This window comes from Ambystoma mexicanum, chromosome 11, assembly GCF_040938575.1.
Source record: "Ambystoma mexicanum isolate Mex_15411 chromosome 11, UKY_AmexF1_1, whole genome shotgun sequence".
Taxonomy (NCBI): domain Eukaryota; kingdom Metazoa; phylum Chordata; class Amphibia; order Caudata; family Ambystomatidae; genus Ambystoma; species Ambystoma mexicanum.
In genome coordinates, this window is record NC_090934.1 from 194,364,498 (window position 1) to 194,384,354 (window position 19,857).

At 44.4% G+C, this 19,857-nt stretch overlaps 1 protein-coding gene across 2 annotated transcripts in view; it reads left to right on the forward strand.

The window, feature by feature from the left end:
- The window catches only part of CNKSR1 (connector enhancer of kinase suppressor of Ras 1), a 415,561-nt gene that overhangs the window by 159,132 nt on the left and 236,572 nt on the right, over positions 1 to 19,857 (forward strand). For both annotated transcript variants that reach the window (XM_069622809.1, XM_069622810.1), the window contains exon 6: positions 2,409 to 2,528. In XM_069622809.1, coding sequence (XP_069478910.1) covers positions 2,409 to 2,528 — 120 coding nt within the window. The remainder of the gene's footprint in view (positions 1 to 2,408; positions 2,529 to 19,857) is intronic.

Here is a 19,857-nt window from a genome sequence, read left to right on the forward strand (position 1 = left end):
CTTAAGTTCTTTATATAGAACAAATATACATACAATATCACCCAACATGTGTTGGTACTCATTTATCGACTTCAGACGAATGAAAGGCTGAGTTGAGGTGTTTAAGAACAGACTAAATCAGTGTCTCACCCCCTAAACTGTGCCTGAAATTAACCTTTAATGAGTTTAGCAAATATTGTGTAGAATTCCAGAAAGACAAATTATTAGTTATTCCTATTCTTTCTTGTTTAGGGTCACTGCTGTAAGTGGTCAACTTGTGGAACCCCTGTTTTTTTAATTTTATTTTTTATTAGGCTTGAACAAGAAAGCCAGTCACTCCAGAAGTAAGAGCCACATGGGGCTGGCCACAGCCCAGGAGCTTGCATTTAAAAATAAAATGCATTTGAATTTCTTTTTTTACTTTTTATTAGAGGTTGCAAGGCGGACCACAGGGGTAGCAAGGGAGACCTCTAAATGACATCCCTGGGGTAATTGGGAGGTGCCGAGAGTATTTGTTCCCACTACTATAAGGAGTTGAAGCGCCCTTGCAGGCCTTCAGTGATCGATGCAAAAACAGTGGTCCGACGGGACAACTGCGGACTCTGGGTGCCAAACCTTCTAGCATGTCTCTGGCGGTTCCATAGGTCTGCTTTAGCATTTCCGGATACTTGGCTCGTTCTGTAGTTCTGAGGGTAGTTCAGTTGATCGACCTGGAATGGATGCAGAGCCCCTTCCTTAGCCAAGATTTGTTTAGCGCGCAAATCTGGCATAACCCCTGGAAGATCTGCTCTCTTGCATGCACACCAGGCATTGGCCAATCATGGCCCACAGTGATTCCAGTCAGTCAGGCATATCGGACATACTGGCACAAGTAGTGTTTTGGGACCAGACAGTCCCCATCCTCTTCCTGGGCACTAGCAAACGTGACATGCAGGAGCCAACTAAAGTTGCGGTTTTCGTGGTAGGCTGCATGCCCAAATAAGGGATTCCCGGGTCAGCTCGACCTGGGGAAAGGCAAAGGGACAAAATGGCAAAAGGACAGAACAAAAGACTTTGTGGCATGGCCATTTTCGGCACTGGCCACAGTCTTCAGCCAAACGCAGTAAACGCGATATGGTTAATTAAAAAGAAGTAAAAAATACTATAAAAGTAAACTGCTGCCACCAGTTCGTCCTAGGAACACTTGTACAATCACCAGAAAATCCTTAGAGGGTGTCTAGGGCCATAAAACAAAAGGACCCCTATGCTCTGTACTGCGAGTACCTGGCACATAGATAAAAAGTTACCAAGAAATTGCAACATAGTCAAAGACTAAGGGAAACATAGTTTCCCAGTACTGACCATCTGAAGGATGTCAGTTTCCCCATAACGATGAGCAAAAACCCAGATGAGTGCAGCTGAAGGCTGTGCTCCCCTGGAAAAGTCAGGTTAGGTTAGCCAAACAAAAAAAAAAGGTTGGGGGTCCATAAATGATGGGAAAATTGTACCTAAGGGAAATCTTTCCCAACAGCCAACCATATAGTTGGTTTGCTAGTGTTTTTGTCAATTTTCTGACTGCATTTATTTACTTGTTAGTTTGCCTGCCTGCCTGCCTTCACATCAGTCGCTTTTTCCTTGTTTGCAGATTATGCACGCAAACTTTTTTCTTATGTGAAATTTCCGCCTTTTGAAGACTGCACATAAAGAAGACAGATTTATTTTGGTCAATGTTGTGCTGCCCTCAGAAAGCAGAAATACCATGAATTATGGGGGTTTCACCCTCCCCACCCCCGAACCTCCCTTTCATCCTTGCTCCCCCACCACCTCCTCTCGCCCCAGCATACTTAACACACACCCACACACACACTAACACACACACACAAACACTAACACACTAACACACACTAACACACACACACTAACACACACACTAACACACACACACACTAACACACACACACACTAACACACTAACACACTAACACACTAACACACTAACACACTAACACACACACACTAACACACTAACACACGAACACACTAACTAACACACACTAACACACACACTTACTTTCCCCCCCCTTGGTCTTTCTAAATCAGTCATTTTAAAAAAATCTTTATTTTCACTTGGAACGTCTTTTTTCTGATTATGCCTTTCTGTGTCTGTTGATATGTCTGCTGATCTACAGCTGTCTGTTTCTTATGTTTGTATATACGTGTGCTGCTGAATGGTCTGTATTCCAGCATCTATGTATTTCAGAGAGCATGCCTATCTATGCCCAACCTCCTGTGGATGCTCCAGAGAGCATGCATAGTGGGCCTTGTGATTGGGTAATCTGTGGGACACCCTCCAGTGTGCCAGAGTATGGGTGGCCTCTATGCCTATGACAAAGATTCAACATGGCATTTTTTGTACTGAGTTTCTTTTCTTCTATCCCTCCACACTTCAGTGCCAGAATATTTCTGGAGTTTGTGAAAATATCCTGAGCTGCAGCCCGGAGCCCCTTCTGAGCCAGCGGGCCTCGCTAGAGACAGTGCAATTGGTTCCTGTGCCCCCCGAGGAAAGCCTGGTAAGCAACCTGCATCTGCACGTGATATGTTGGTGCCTTCACCCACAAACAGCAATAATCTAGATCATTGCAAACACCAGCTATCATGTGTCGGGTCCTTTCATCCACTCAAGGACTCTAGCCTCTCGCACACACCTGTGATTCTACATCTGCTATAATTTAAATACATAAATACTTTCCAGTCTTCACATTGTAGATGTCTTTAAATGTTTTCAGCATCTTAAATCTCTGTAGGTGTAGACTTGAAGCTGAAGTGCTGAGCCAATACATTGCTCCAATACCTACAGCGAATCATTCTGCAAGGCTTGCATGTCTCAGTTCAGTGCAATACATTATGCAAATTTAGAGTGACTGTCACAGAAAAGCTTCTACAAACACCTGTGGGAGAGGATTCACAGTTTGGGCACACCAGAAGATTTACCTTTTCTGTGCGTGGGCGGAATTGCCCCCCTGACTTTCAGGAATGGCCTTTTACATGTGTAAGTGAAGGTAACCATTTGTAAGAAATACCTCTCGGATGTGCAGAAGAAATTACCTTTTTCGTGCACTATTATGTGAAGGGTAGGAGCAGGAATTGCTACGGGGATTGGGGATTGAATCAATGGCCCGTGGACTAATAGTAGAGGGGTTGTCTTTTATTGAAAGCTATTGACCCCTCCAATGTAGTGGTTCTGTTAGGTGGGCAGTAGCTTGTGAGTATGGGTGCAAAAAACCCAAAAGTGGTCCCTGCTGTGTGGGTGCCAAAGTGTTTCTTTTTTGTATTTTAAATATTTTTCATGACTGGTGTGCTAACCTTTTCCCCTGAAGCCTCCTTTTTAAAAGCATCATCAGAGATGCATATCTGGTTGTGCTCCTAAGCCTCTGAGGGATTGGGTTTTTCAGAAGCCACCCTGCTCCCTGTGTTTTCTCAGAAAGCTGGCTGTAAGGACTCCGTCCGTTGCAGGCAGGTTTGTGTGGCTGATTATACTCTAGTTCAGCCGCTGCTATCCTAGGTTTGTCACTGCTGAGAAACCCCTCAGTAAATTGTGGTAGGTCAGACAGAGGAGGTGGCCACAGTGGCATAGTTCAACACTGCTTCATTAAGTAAAGTAAAGAAAAAGCTGTCCTAGTCCCTGCTTCTAAAATGAGTTCCCTAACCTATAAAATAACAAAAAAGTGTTTGTCAGGATGTCTCAAAAATCTGAAATCAGTCCTCTCTCCCAAACCTAAGCTAGCTGAACACTACTCTGCTTATTGAAAAAGAAGGCTCCTAAGCTCTGGCTTAGTTAACAGTTACTCCACCACAGGAAGTAGTGATGGCTGGTTTCTGACCTTCCACCCAGTGCCCAGGGAGACCTTTGTGTCTCCAAACCAAAGAATGTTTTCAAAAGAAAAATGTCTCACAAAGTTGCTGTTTTGTTTAAAGCAATGCCCTCAACAAACCATCGGATTTGATTCCGTTTCCATGGATAATGCATATCTACACCGGGAGACTTGGTACTCCTGAGTACAAGAATGTTTGTTCCTGGGCCCTCCTGGGCACTTACTTCTCATGACCTTGGGTAGATGCTAGGCTTCCTCGGTCCAGTTCTTGTTTTTTTATGTTTCAGTGGTTTGGCCCTTTTTCTAGCCCCAGGTGGGCTCTGGGTGTCTTGGCCCAGTTGGTTTTGTTTGGTTTCATTCTGCCTGTCCTGGGTTACATTCTTGGTGAGCACATCGCAGACCGCAGGCTTCTTACACCTTTGCTTGTTTGGTTTTGTTTTCCTGTCCTGGGGGATGCTCTTGGTTGGCACCTCTCGGGCTTCGGGCTTCTCTCGCCCTATTGGTGGCGGTACTCAAGTGGTCTCCTACTGCGGGTAGCGTTGCCGTCTATGTTCCAGGATGCTAGTAGCTCTTGACTTCATTGGTGGTGGTGCTTCCTTCCTCAGTGGCCCCTCTCTGGCTTCAGGTTCTGTTACGCCAAGCTACAACATTCTCTGTGCTGTCTCTGGGTTCCACCCACCACAGTGTCTGATTCGTACTCTGCTCCTCCACTTCGCGGCAAGCCTTCCTTCCTCAATCTATGGAGGATTCTCTCCCTCTCTTTGGATATTCAGTGGTCTTTAAGTTCCTCCCTGGAGTGGAAGAAGAAACTTGATTGGTGCTGGCGTCCACAAGAAGGTGATGACAAATACAGGCCAGAAACTGAGCCCTCCACTTTAAAGGGGCCCTACATATAATTGCACTTTTCACTTTCCATGTAACCAATAAACATGTCCTACTTATGGGAAAGGGAAGATGGGCAGCTAGCCTTCTTTAGGCATTCCTTGTCCGTAGTGGGGTGGCGGGGGGGTCACCCCAGTGGTATCCCGCTTACCCTGACCCTTAGGCCGGGTGTTGCTTAGTGGACTCCTCTCCCTAGTCCCAAGGGGGGTGGCTTCTCTTTGGGGAGAAGGGATGAATTATTTGGATTTGTCACGAAATGAATTACCTACTGCAGTGGCTAGGCATTGCTGCCTGTCAGAGCGGGAGTAGGACAATGAGATTTCCATAAATGGTATGGCTATGGCCACTCTTTGAGATAAAGGCCTACAGTTGCCAGAACCGGATAGATGACCTATTTGTGAATGCGGTCTGGATTCAAGCCTGAATCCACACCTGGAGGCAGGGCCCAGGAAGAAGGTTGGAAATGTGACAGCCTCCAGTGATTGGCTGGCTGCCAAAAGTTTAAGTGGATGCAACCATCTTTCCACTCTGCTCCCAGATTTATGTTTTAACCAACGTGATGCTTCATCTTTTCTTTGTGGGACCAGAGGACGCGATAGGCACAGATAATGGCTGTCTGTAGAGGAATTATATACGTCAGAAAAAACCAGACTTCAAGTGCCTAGTGGATATCTTTGTACTGACGATCAACTGAACTGTAGGTCAAAGTCAGATCACACACCCTCCAGACTCCTCTGCTCCCAGGAAAGACATGTTGCCCTGTTCCAGCGCAGACCTCACAGGAAGAGTCAAAAGCACGGGATGTGGTTGATATCTTTTACTCATCTTTGTCTCCGGTAAGTGAAAGGTAATGTCTGGGCTCTGAACGTTTCTGTTGAGCGCCTGAACTACCTACCTCTTCTGGGCCTACTGTGCTTATGTGGCATCGTAAGTGCACCTTCAGTGAATCAGACAGCTGAACTGCACTCCAGCTCCAGCAGTTCTGCTCCCCCTCTGCACAGCAGCATTCATAGTGGCTCCATAGTATTTGATGTAGATCCTCTTTCGTGCTACTACTGGCCCCTCAGCTTGCTTGGCTCAAGCTTAATTTGTCATTGGTCAGAAACAGCTGAGGATAACCCAACTGAAAGGCTTGGATTATATTTAGAAAGGCACCTGAGTGAACCTGTTGTGAAGACTTATCGATAACACTGGGTCCACCCTCAAACACTTGGTCATGAACAAACCATTTTGAAGCTGGTCCATCTCCCTATTATTTCCTGTGTGACATCGAATTCCAGTTGAGCCTATGCCAGTCCACAGGTACTCTTTGGGTAGTAGTGGTCAAACATTGTACCCGAACGCAACAGTAGATCCTTGTTTTTGCATTTTGCCTTACAGGTAGGCTCAAGTCCTGAAAGCTCCTTCTACAGCCCTTTGGTGCAGATTAAGTATTTTAAATGGTAATTAAATACTTATGAACTGTTTCATAACTGTAAATCTTATTTTCATAACCTCTCGTAGGACATCCTATTGATCAAAGACATTCTGTTACACCATATATTCTTGCCTACATAGCGCCTCTTCTGAATCGACCTTGACCACTGCTACCACCTAGCGAGATATGGAAAGCTTAAAAAAATAGTTTACACGTTTGTAAATCCATAGAAAAACACTCTACCAGTGGTTGAGTTATGTCTGGGGAGGGTATGATTGTCTCAGCATAGAAAATGGCACTTTAAATGGCTGAGTGGGAGGGGGGCGATAATGGCATAGACCCCTGTGTGGTGATGGCCTTGTTTTCGATCACAGATATCAGCACGTGGCGGCAGTAAATGGTGTTTTAAGGTGGGTGGCTTCTTACTTCTTATGGTATATCTTGCCAGGACTTTGACGTGACTCCTTTGTCAGAGGTTAATATAACCTTTGTCAGGAGGCCCTGCAGGTTTCACACAAGAGCAGACCAGGAAGTATAGCCCAAAGAAGGAGGGAGCCAAAAGAAATGTTCACGCAAAAGTGATCCAGTCCGTCTTCATCCTTCAGGAAACTGAGTAGGTGCTGTACCCCAAGGACTATCTACAACCAAGTTCCTGATGCAATGGTTCCATACATCTGCCAATAGGTTGGACCAACCAAGCCTGCCAGAACCAGTCTATTCTGTTGGCTTTGGGGAGACCTATATCTCTTCCTCCATTTGTTATCCTCTCCCCACCCTTGGTTAGCGTCTCCTCCAGTTGTTGGCACCACAGCCCCTTGACTATTGCCTCCTCCTTATACCACCCCTTCCAACAGCTGACTGCAACCTACATTACTGGACTACCACTCACTTCTGTTGTCACCATTTCCTCCCACCTCCTCCTGATGTTATCACCTCCATCAACTCTGCTCGCCCCTTTATCTTCACCATCTCCAATTCCTCACCTTTAACGCCTTCCAATGCTCCCCTGCCGCCTGACACAATATTCTCCAGCAACCCACCCTGACCAAGTGGGGCAGTGAGCCTTTATACTGTGTACACCCTCCCCCACCTCCCATTACCCCCATAGTTGGGAGTAGCATGGAGGTTCCGCACCAGTGTCCTGTAAGTAGTGAAGCACTGTGAGTGGATGCTAGTTGGAGTGCACCCGATATTTGTTTAGGCCTAGGGGGCTGGGCTAAATCCATAAGAAGCTTGTCTGTTTTGTCTCCTGGTTTTCCCTCTCTGATGCTCCTTAGTGTTGAGCTGGGACTATACGCCTTGCTAGCATGTACATTCAATGCTGGAATCAATGTGACTAAGTCGGGAAAGCTTTGTTTCTGTTTTGGCTTCACCAGCGGGGTGCAACAGAGACATTGTATCCCCAGCATGTGCTGCTTTTACCAGGAAAAAGGGAATCTTTCTTTATTTCTTGTATTCTGGGTACTGTGTTCCAGGAGCCCCAGGTTTGCAAAAATATAACCACAGAACAGTGTTTGCTACAGGCTCTTTTAACTACTTGAAATAGCCCCTTTGATGTAATGTAACTACATCTAAACACTGTATCTAAATACATGCTACTGTTGTCAAATGACTGCTAACTGTGAGGAGTCTGAAACGAGAGGCAGCACAAAGTGGTAATATTCTCAACATCAGACATATTCGTTAAAACAAAAGGGTTGGATGAAGGCCTCTATCCCTATCCCAAAGAGAGAAACTGAAACTAAAGACCAGTCCGTGTCTAGTCTTGAAAAACGTATAAACTTTCCTTGTGTCCAAAACATACTAATCTGACACTTATATGTCAAAAATTTTATATTGGTAAAATTTATAATTGGTAAAAAGTGTTCATAAGCACAACAAACAAATGCAGTAGAAGTAATTATCTCCATGGAGAACTCCTTGGATCCAGAGGGTGGTTCCCCGCTCCTGGATTTAGGTAGAATGGTGAGGAACTTGAAAGGTGAGCAGGTAAGAAACCCTTGGGTGACTCAACCGCTAGTCCCTGGGGATCTGTCATCCAAGTGGCCAGGACACTGCCATAGCTTTTGGATCCAGTTCCTAGGGGTGGACCAGTGTGGGAGGATCACCTGGATGAGAGGCCTTGATGGTGAGACGCGGTATCCCCTTCCCTGCCTTTACCCCATTGTAGCAGGTAGGATAGCTAGGAACTCAAACCACCCCCCACCCCCGTTTCCCCACATAAACACTTTCTCACGGGCAGTTCACTCCGTGAGCATGATCGACAACAACTAACACCAGAGCTGTATAACTGACATGTCCCAACACCATGGTCCGGCAATTACGGATCATTACACACACCTGACTTCCATCATACTTTCTCACACAGATAAAAGGCAGAGCACGAAAGCACACTCTGAGCGAGGCAAACACACGAGGAAACAGCAGTTCCAAGATGGCAGTTTAATACAAGGAAAAATATGGCGAGACCAGAGAGGGGTGCCGAGGGTGGGGGGTGGGATGGGGTGACAGTACCGTTGAACATTACAGACGTTACTTTCTGCCTCATAATACCACCCTCAGGATCAGGTAGCGGCTGCTGTCCCATGGCCACAGAGGAGGAGACCTTTACCAGGGAATAAGTGATTACTTGATTACTTCTGTAAGGAAGACATGGTATCAACAGTAAGACAGACACAAGTGACCACAGTTCAAGGGTGTTTATTGAACTTTCTAAAAGTGTTTGAAAAACGTATATCTAATCCTAAATCTACAGATGGGAGCAAGCTATGGCCAACACATAATAATGCAGTCCTAGTAGTGTCTTGTCAAAATAAAAAGGACCTATCCTTTCCTCTAAATGCAAATAGTGTGGGAAATAATGTTATGAAAAAAGTGTTCACAAAATTATATGTCAGGATGTTCAGGCCGTTGGCCTCCCATCCCCACATTTCCAGCACGGGACAAGGCGGTACACTCGGGCTTAGCACAGTCTCTGGCTTCTGTTGCACTATACAGTTCAACCATTAGCATCAGGGCCTTCCGTGCCCAAGTCTCTGTCTTTCAAAGTCTCTTAATTCAGAGGGCCTGATGCAACACACAAACAAGTTCTTTTCCTCTCAAATTCTTAGGCAATTGACTATTCACCTTGGATGCCACTCAGCCAGGCTCAGATCCTCTCAACACCATGTTTGTAAATTTTGTATGCATCCAATTTCTCATAGAATTCTTTCGGGTGACTCATGCTTCACCCCGGATGCCCCTCAGCCGGCTCAGATCTCCGATCGCCCTCAGTCTGGCTCAGATCAGCTTTATATATCTTCATCAACTATAAAAGACTTTCAAATGTGTACAGGGCTGTGCTTGACCCGTTGCAGGACTATGAGGACAGTTTTTCTGAAGTCTAACTAATAGCTTAGTAAAACCATTCAACTGAGGCAGTACAAGACTCCGCTCTTAGTATAAGGCTGTACCACCTGAGTTCATGGTAGCATATACAGACCAGCCAGGCTTATCTTAGGAGGGAGAGAGGGCTGTCGAATCAGTCCAAATGAAATTGTAATACAAATGATCCAAAGAAACACTGAAACACTTTATTTTCTTTTTTTTTTTTACTTCCGTATAGCTGTCTCAACAGAAGAGTTAATAAAGCTAAACATTTGTTACAAACAAGTCATCAAACCTGAACATAATCAACAAAATCAATGACACCAGTTCCCCGTTTTCACATAAAAACAAAAAAATTGTCGGCGTTAACCTTGAAATCAAGTAGAAATAAACAGGAGAATCACAAAAGGAATAAAAGAATACCTCTAGACTAGCTGACACTGTTATTAGCTATTTTCTGACCACTTTCATCAAAATCGAGTCCATATACCACCGCACAGGTTAGTTTTATATCATGACCTGCAATCGCACGCCCCCACCAGTTTTCCATATCATTGTCCTGGGGTGCGTACAACCCAAGATGACAAGTACGTTGAATACTCAGTCCAGGACAAACTGTGACAAGATGTCGTAATGACTCAACCCACTGGGGGAAATTAATCGGCTCTTCATAGTTTATATTGACCTTTACAGATGACTTACCAACATTTTCTTCCACTCGACTATCACATTTTTACTACTTTCTTCAGAATTTGTTGCGTAAATTTTATATGCTGGAATTAAAGGAGTTGCACACATTTTTCAAAATGCGCTTAGTGATTTCCAGATTGCAAATGAATATAAAGAATTGAACGATAGTTCATAACATATGGCTGTCATTGAAACATAAAATGGCAGACTCAGCACACGCCGCCAAAATTTTGCTTCAAGTTTGTGCCAGAATTGAGGATCCAAATTCCAGCCAGCTTCTGCTCCAAAAGTTATAGCAGGGACTACCTTTTGCGAGTAGAATATAATCACTGTTGATAAACTGAATTTCCCATACTCTCTGTTGATCTTAGCACCTTGAATTCCAAACTGTGTCATACGGGCTACTAAATCCTGCCTCCAGTGATGCTCGTTTAAGGAATTATTAAACATAACTCCAAGATAACGAATGCAATTTACTGAGTTCAAGATTTCCTTGTCGATTTTCCATTTGAAAGCTTTGTCTTTCCGGGTCCCTGATGAACCGATAGTCATTATTTTTGTTTTTTTGGCATTTAATTCAAGATCTTTGCAGTCCAAGTACTCATGTAGTTTCCTCAGTAGCCGTTGTAGTCCAATCTGCATACGATCAATTAAAACAAGGTTGTCCGCATATGTTATGCATTTAATATGAGTGGTGTTGATTTTGGGGGAAAAACAATGGGCCTGATCCAAATACTCCGACAAGTCTGAAATGAAAAGCTTAAATAGTTCGGCCGCCATAGGGCAACATTGTTTGACGCCTCTGTTAGTTGGAATTTTGTTTGATAGATCTCCTTGGTTATTTAGTCGTATCCGAATCGATGTGCCGGTATGAAGAGCTTTCACCGGTTCTAAGATGGATAGAGGACCGTTCCAATGCGTAAATTTCTGCCAAAAAAATCCATGGTTTACTTTGTCAAAAGCTTGGCGCATGTCTATAAAAGCCAAGTACAATTTCTTCTTTGTCTTTAGGGTTTCAAGCTTTAATATGTTCAGGATAAGCAAGTTTACTTCAACTCCTACTCCTGTTGTGAAACCGGTTTGGCGAATATCTGGTATCTTGGCATTACATGCCCAATGTGCCAGTTTTTGACGCAGAAATGAACCCAAGAAGGCTTCGATGAAATCTGCCCATTGTGAAGCATGTTTTTTAAGCATCACATTGGTGACCATATCAGGGCTAGCAGCATGGGAGTTCTTTAACTTCTTAATAGCATTCTCGATGTCAGATGATGTCATTTTGACATCCCAGATCACGTTGTTGTTCACTGATATACCACACGGTTCTTTTGGGGGTCTTTTGAAACACTTTGTATTAGAAAAAATAAAGGATTTATTTAAATACAAGTACAGATAAATCTGGGGGTAAGTAAGCACTAACACATTATATGAAATCACAATATAAAAACACAACACTATACTTGAAGGTACACAGACCAAAGTATAAGCCTTATTTGGAACCCCTGACAGTAGTTCTAGGGAAGTCAAAATCTTTTCATACACATTCAGTACAGGTCACACCTATTCTTGGGGAGTAAAATCCAATGGTTACTTTCAGATTACATTCCGTAATGCAAGGGCAGTAGACCCTACCAGTTATACAATGACTCTCAGTCCAAATCACATAATCAGTCAACTGGACAACATACGTTTTGTGAATAGTGGAACACTTATTCCAAGTGCAGTAAAAACCTATAACTACTTTTGTGATAACACACAGTTATACCAGGTGGGTAAAACCTAAGGATGTAATATTCAATTACAGGTGCTTTTGAGATCAGTGGAAGACAGATGGAGATAAGTAGTAACTCTTGTAACTTATTTATTTTGTTTTTTTTTGTTACTTGACTTTAATCGAAAAGATTTTAACGATTTGTACAAGGACTTTTTTTCTTCTCAGACAATTCAACGAAAATTCCATATTTCTTTAGCTGTGTGGACAGAAGATGAAGCTCGAACATTGTTCTCGGGTTTAGATCATGTGGGCGTTCATCTATTAGTCTGATTAAAGAGGTATTGGTGGCTCAACCCCCTCCAATGCTGTTATTCTTAGTTCAGCCTGTTCGCTCAATGAGTTGGTGATTGTTTCCAAGGCTAGTTCTATTAACTTCACCATTGTAATCGTCCATCTCGTTGTTTCTCCCGAGATTAGCCTATTCCACACAGCCTCTTCGTCTAGAGTGACCGCCCCTTGCATGCAGGAATGCAGGTATTTATCTCTGTTTTGTCTTGTCTTTGGACATTTTAGCACTAGATGTTTTAGTGTTTGCACTTCCTCTTTGTCTTTACACAGACGGCATCTATTGTCCATATTCGGTGTTCTAATTGCCAAGATTTCGTGAATCCTCAGCAGATTTAATCTGGCTTTCAAAAAAGTTCCTCGCATGTTTTTATTTGGAAATCTTGTACAGTAATTCAGTGGCATTTTCACTTTATTAAAGGTTGGTGGGAGGTGCGAGAGTAGCTTATTTGCACTAGCCGTATCAATCGTCCTGATCCAGTCCATAAGTTCCATTTTTCTTTTTACTCAGTCTGGGTTGGATTTTAGATCTTCTTCCGAGCACGATACTTCGCTAAGACTGTCTTGTACTGTTCTCGCCCACTTGTTGAGAGCCTTACAGATGCCACTTTTGAGCTCTTCTGCAATAATAGCGTAGATTGGCAAGGAGTCTGCCATTACAATCTTTCTGTAGAGTCTCATCTTGCTCTGTTCTACCAGCGATGCAAGGGAGACCAGGCCCAGCTCCCGTCTAATGGCTGACATGGATGTCGATTTTTGGAGGCCCAAAACCGATTTCCACACATGGCCTTCAAGTTTCTGCCATATCACACTCGGCATGTTTAGCGATGCTTCCATACCATAAATAATGGACGGTAAGACCTTGGCCTTGTAAAAATGTATCGCCTGCAGGATGGTGAATTTCCCAATTTTTTTGTCTACCAGCCTTGTTTGCACTGTTAGTCTTTTTACTTTATCTCATAGCTGATCTTGCATTGCTTTGTCCACTGAAGATCCGTCCATGGTCACCCCTAGATATTTAAACTAGGTGACTACTTCAAGCCTGGTTTCCTCCAGATACCACTTATGCTGTTTAGACAACCTCTTCGTAGTTTTGTCTAAAACAAGAACTTTTATTTTTGCTGTATTGATTTCCAAATTATTTTTTTTGTATACCTTGCCAAATTTGTCAGTTTCCGTTGCAAGCCAATTTGGGTTTGATCAATAATGATGACGTCGTCTACGTAGAGCAGTCTCGAGATGGTAGACTTCCCAATATTTGGTGGGAAAGCTCTTATTTTCTCCTCGTCGTTCTGATAGTCCCCAAGAAAAGCGATAAAAAGGGCTGGGGCTAAATGGCACCCTTGTTTGATGCCCCGCTTAACTAGAATCTCCTCCGACAGTACCCCTTGTTTACTCAATTTCACCCTGATCTTTTTTGGGCGTTTAGGGCTTTTATCGGGCCCATGATTGACGTTGGGCATTTCCAATTGCTTAGTTTGTGCCACAATTTCGCCCAGTCTATTTTATCGAATGCTCTCGATAGATCTACAAACGCCAAATAGACTCTGGGTGCTCCTTCTCTTACTTTCGCTTTGAGGATATTTATCATCAATATGTTTATTGCCGTGGTTCAGTTTTTCTGGAAACCTGCCTGAAAGATGTCACAACAGGGCGCATTTTTTGCCCAAATTCTAAAGTGGTCCAACAGCTGCGTTGCGTAGATTTTTCCCACAATGTCCAAGAGGGCTATCGGCCTGTAACTTTCTGGATCTTCTCTTCCGCCTTTTTTGTACACCGGCACAATTAGGGCATTTAACCATGTTTCAGGAACCATTTTTGTTTGGCCACAATGGGTGAAGATTTTACTGATAATTTCAGCCCATGCTTTCGATGACTGCTTCAAATCCACATTAGTCAAGCCATCTGGGCCTGGGGCCCTGGATGATTTCAGTTTGTTGATGGCTATTTCAATATCAGCCACGTTGGCAACGTCCACCCAAGATGTTGTAATTTCAGGTTTTTCTTTGGTCGTTGCGTTTTTGGAAGCTCAAATTGTGCCATTAAATATGCTTTCCATTTTGTCTGAGAGACCGCATTTACCACTTCTATTGGTCTAGGCAGGTTTGCTGTTTTTATTGTTGCCCAGAAGTCGCTAGATTTTTTTGAAGTAAGACTTCTTAACATTTTTTCAGCGTCTTGTTGGTAAAACAGTAGCCTACGTTGTTTTAGCCACTGATTATGCGCCATTTTTCCCACGCTTCCTGCTTCTTTGTTTTTTTTGCGATTTTCCTCCATCTCCTGACAACTTTTCTTTTTTGCACAACCAGGCTATAGTAAAAACATGTTTAGGACCCGTGTTTTTCGACGGCTGGCCTCCCACGGGTTTTTTGTAAGGGATAAGTAGCGGTAGGTAATTTGGTCGCTTTGCGGGCACATGAGTCATTGTTGCGTCTGGAAGTAGGTATTTTTCCGTTATCCTTAATGCATCTTCTTCCGACAGACATAGCCTTGATTTTTGATTGTTCGACTCAACATTGTATTTATATAACTGTCTCTGTATTTGTCTTCCTTGCCATGAGCATGTCAGAAGATTGTGATCGCTGTGCGTAGTTCTTTGCACTTTATACTCTTGGATCCTGGATAAAAGACTGGTTGACACATAGATGTAATCTAGAGTGGCTTTGGAATTCAAATACTCCCATGTCGGGATGTTCCTTTGTTGTGGGAATGCTGCCGCAATATTGTGCAAATTTCTTGGTTTGGTCATCGCGCCCCATGCTTTTCCTCGTTTCCATGTTGCTCCTTGTGGCCCACTCCCCTTAGTTTCCTCATTCCATTCGTTGCAATCGGCATTCAAGTCTCCACACACAATGACATCAGCATTCTCATACTCTGCATCGATCGAGTCTAATACATCCGCCATTTTTGTGCAATATGCTTTGATTGTCGTTCTTTGCGGATTCCAGTAAGTATATATTATGATGACTTGTTTGCTATCCACCTTCATCGTCCGGTCCGGTTGATCTGTCCATGCCGTCAGGGTGACCAGCATCTCATATGATTCTTGTAACTTTGTAGGTGTTGCCAAGCCTACACCCATTTTTATTGCTGTCAAGAGTCCTGACGACTGACGGCCTAGTAGGCCCTTGCATGCCGGTGATGTTTCTACTACAAACCCGTCTATACTCGGTTTGTCTTGAAGCCAGGTCTCTTGTAGGCTTATGATGTCCAGTGAACCTAGATCGACATAGCCAGGTCTGGTAAGGTGGACGTGACCCCTTGTGTTCCACGATCCCATGACAAAACTTTGCTTGCATCCTTCGTGTCCTAAGTTGGTATGTTCACTGCTTGCGGTTTTCTGGGTCGTTATTAATTGCTAGTTTTCTGTGTTAAGATTCAGCGTTGATTTTAACCATGCCCATGGGCCCCTGCCTGCTGGCATGTTCATTTTTTGCGTTGGTACTGGGTCCGGACACCTCTCGTTTTGGTGCCTGCTTGAAATATGCTCTGGACTGTACTGCCGATGTTTATGATAGTCTTCCCCTTCTGGACGAGACTTATGATTCTCCGTGACTGTTTCCTGTCGTTCACTCCTTACTTGCCTATTGTTACTTTTCTTCTCGTTGTTTGCCCATTTCTGGTGAGAGTTTTTGTCATCTGGTCGAACATACTCCCTTTCTCGCCCATATGTTTTTTCACCCTGCCCTTTGACGATCCGGTTGTTTCGATATCGTTCTTCAGTTCTCGATGTATAATGATAGTTTCAACCTGCTCGTTGTGGGAGTATTCTTTCTTCTCCCTCAGAGTTTCTCATTTTATTTCAGTCAATCAAAACCCCTTTTTCTCCATTTCTCTCATGGCGCTGCCGTCCGTAGGCTGCAGTCTTAAGGGATTAACGTGAACATAAGCCTTTGCAATCTTTCCTCTGTGGTAAGGTTCCACAAGCTTAATGTCTGTTGTTTTTATGCTTTTCAACAAATTCGTTTTACTCATTATCTTCAGGATCGTCTTCCTATTAAGGATCATATACCCTGCTTTTGCGTCTATTTGTTCCACTTTGAATATACGTTCCACGTTTTCTGCGCTTGTAGTTTTTTTGCTTCGGTGCTCATCTGCAATTTTGGTGGCGTCTGTTCGCGGAGGCGTAACCTGCCCACTTGCTCCTTTCCCACTTGGAATTGTCATCCTCACTCCTCAGTCTCATCTTTTTATGATCCTGGGGCGATACGATCTCTAGGATCTCATTTCTGTCTTGATTTTCTGATCTTTTTAGCAATTTTTGATTTTCTATGTAACTTGATTCTGGGTCTTGTGATTTTTTTTCTTTTGTTTGTTGCTCCGTGCACTCCTCATTCTCTGAGTTAATGGAGACCGTCTCCCAATGTTGGGAGAGATTCATCAAGTTTGTGTCGCTCATGAAATCTTCTACAGATCTCGGAGAACTCCTCATCTCCTCCCTGTTTGTAGGTCTCAGTGTGTTTTCTTGCATATCCTTATTTTTCTTAACTTTTTTTTCCTTTGACCTAGTTGGTTCCTGCTGACTCCCCTTCTCCCCTGGTGTAGACTTCTGGAGCAAATCTTTCTTAGATAATTTTAGTACCACTGAGGGTTTACTCGCTGGATGATTTAGCAAGCCCGACTTGATTGGGTATAGTTGGGCGGGTTTCACTCGATCACCACTCGTTTCCTTTATCTCTTGCCTTGCCTCTGATTTTTCCAGACCTTCTCCCATCTGGCTTCCGGCCTGATTGCTTTTATGTCTCACTAGCTCCTTCACCGACTCTGTTTGTAGAAGCACAACTTGCTTTTTCAGCTCCTCTACTTCTTTTTCCCACCCTTTCTGGTGTTGATTGTTCCTTTCTTCCAATGCTGTAATGTAACCTTCTATGTGTGTCATTTTTGAGGACAAAGTTGCCAAGATCGATGTATTATCTTGTATGCCGTCTTTTAATGCCTCGTACAATTTGCAGAATGGGGCTACTGCAATCGTAATGGCAGACATGATGGTTAGCAGATCAGAATTTTTACCTGGTGACTCTTTTTGTGATGGTGTGGCTATATCGCTTAACCGTCTGTTTTTTGGTGATTTCGGCGTGCTCCCTGCTTTGCTTCTATGAACAAACTGTTGCTCGACTGGGTGCCTTGTTGTTCCCCTTCTGTCATTGTTTGTATGGGAAGTCCTTTGGGGCCATCATTCTGTTGGTTCGTATCGTACTGCTCTCTCACTTTCACCGGGGTACTTCGAGGGACGTTTTGGCGGGTGTCTTGTAATTGCATCATCTGTTTTGGATGGCCAATTCCTTCTTGCGATGTTTTCTCTTGTGGGATTAGTAACGCGTTCGGCTGCTTTAGGAGACACTTTGCCCTGACCTGCTCTTGCCTTTGTGTGACTTCTTCATTCCTCTGTGGGCTCCTTAGCCCTTGTGTGGTCACGTCTTGTTGTTCTTTCAAGGAGCTCAGCCTCTGACTTTCTTCTCTTTCCTCTCTTTGCAGTCGGATCGCTTTTGCCGCATTTCTTTTTTCCAATAGGATCTGTGCAAGCCCCGCTTCCTGGGGGCCTTTGGTACCTTCTTGGTCCCCTTCCGTGTCCATTATCCGATGTTTGTTCACAAGGGTGCTCTCTTGAACTCCTTCTATGATTTCTGCATCCGATAATTCATTATCCGAGTCTACTTTTCGTTTCTGATGGTTTAAAAAAAATGCTTTGAATGTTCCTGACCGCGTTGGAGGTGGCAGTCCTTTCGGTAGTGTTTCGTTTCTTTTCTGTAATTTCAGACTCCTATTCACTGCTGCCACATTCCCTTTTACTGTTTTTGAGCCACCGTTCTCTTGTTTGTGTTTTACTGATTTCAGTAGACTAATCTTTTCTTGGTTTTTCCTTTGGTTCGTTATTTTGCTGATGTCTTTTCTTTTTTTCATTTTTGGCGAAGACGCCCTTTTCTCCGAGTCCGAATCAGTATCTGATATTAAGTTTTCACTTTCCCTCATATCATTTTCTTTTCCGCTCTCCTCACTATCCTGTATGTTAACCGTCTTATTCGTGAACTGGTTCGGGTTACTGCCTTTAGGGTTTAGTTCATGCTGTTCGGCGCTTGCTTTTCTGCCTGACTCCTCTACTGGCTCTGTCTCCCTGTGTACCATCGCCTGAACAGGCGTTATAGTTTCCTTCCCTCGGACACATTCCATCCGGTTTCTGCCGTCTTTATCTTGGGCTGCGCTTTTGTGCCCTGTTTTCGGACTCTTTGATGATTTTGTTGACGAGTCTGCTCCATCTCGTCCTTCGGGGCTGCTCGACACACTTCGGCTTCTCTCGCGGTCGAGCCCCTCCTCGCTCTCCTTCCGCATCGGGCCTCCTCCGTTTGTCTCCAGTTCTGACGAACCCGGCGTGCCGACGAGGAGTTTCCTTGCCGACTATCTGCTGAGGGTCCGTCAGTGGCCGCCCTTCGACCGCCCCTGCCGGAGACCCACTCGCCAAACCGGCGGTACGCGGGGCGCTGCACGCCTCGTGATTGGGTAAGACGTTCTCCTTGGCGCTTAGTTCCATTTGCGTATCTTGTAAATCTTCGCCTTGCGTTTGATCTAAAAGGGCTGAAGCATTTAATACGTCCTCGGTGCTCATCATGTTGTTTTGCTGCGACATGGGAGCTTGGGACTCTTCGTACGTTACATAAACTGCTTCTTCATTGATGAAAATCTTTGCCTTCAGCCTCTTAACTGGTGTTTTGTCGCTCCTTAGACGACGTGGGCTTTGGACCGCATGTGATTTTGCGACTGCCTCTTCAAGTCGCTCATTTCTGGCGCCTTTTCGTTCTTGATGGCCTGGGAGCCTCGAGGATTTCTGATTCGAGTCCATTTCAGTAGATTTAGTAGCAGGAAAACTTCAGGATCTGCAGCCAAATATCCGGTCAGTGTATTCCTTGTCATGGTGACTGAAAACAAGACCTCAGAAGGAATGCTGCAGCAGGGATCGTTCTAGAATGCTCTAAGCGAGGTTTCCCTTGCGGCTGAATGCGGTTCTGCGGATTTGGCGCCTTTCCAAGAAGCACAGAAGACAGAATATCGTGATTGAATTCTCGTCGTTAAAAGGTCCAGCACTGTGTTGAGGGGACTTTTTGGACTCGATTCGTGTCTCTGGAGATCCACCAGTATGCCCACGAAGTGTCAGTGAGATTCGGAATTCAGAGGACTGTGCACTGCACAGTGACTCGCGGTCCCAGGATATTGGGCTATTGAAGCAACGCAAGGTCGCAGCAACTCATCGGATGGCTCAAAATGCAGGTCTTCTTGAGTCTAGTGGGTCCCACCAGGCTCTAGGTTATGGTCATCGTTTTCGGAGTCCCCAGGTCAATTGGAAGGAAGGGCTACTGCAGGCTCCGGTTACGCAGTAGGCTCTTCCGTCACTGGAAATCCTTTCAGCTGCATTTCCTTCATCTTCCTCTTTGGTTTCGGTTCCAGTGGTCGACTTTTCTTCAGCTTCCAGGTACGCAGTATTTATCAGGAACTACAGCACAACCTCGGCATTCTCTCCCCGCATTTTACAAGTGGCGGTCTGGTTGCCCAGTCAGGACAGCCAGCCCCCCACTGGGATTTGCCCCCATTCAAGCAAGGCGTAAAACAAAGGGCTGGGGAAT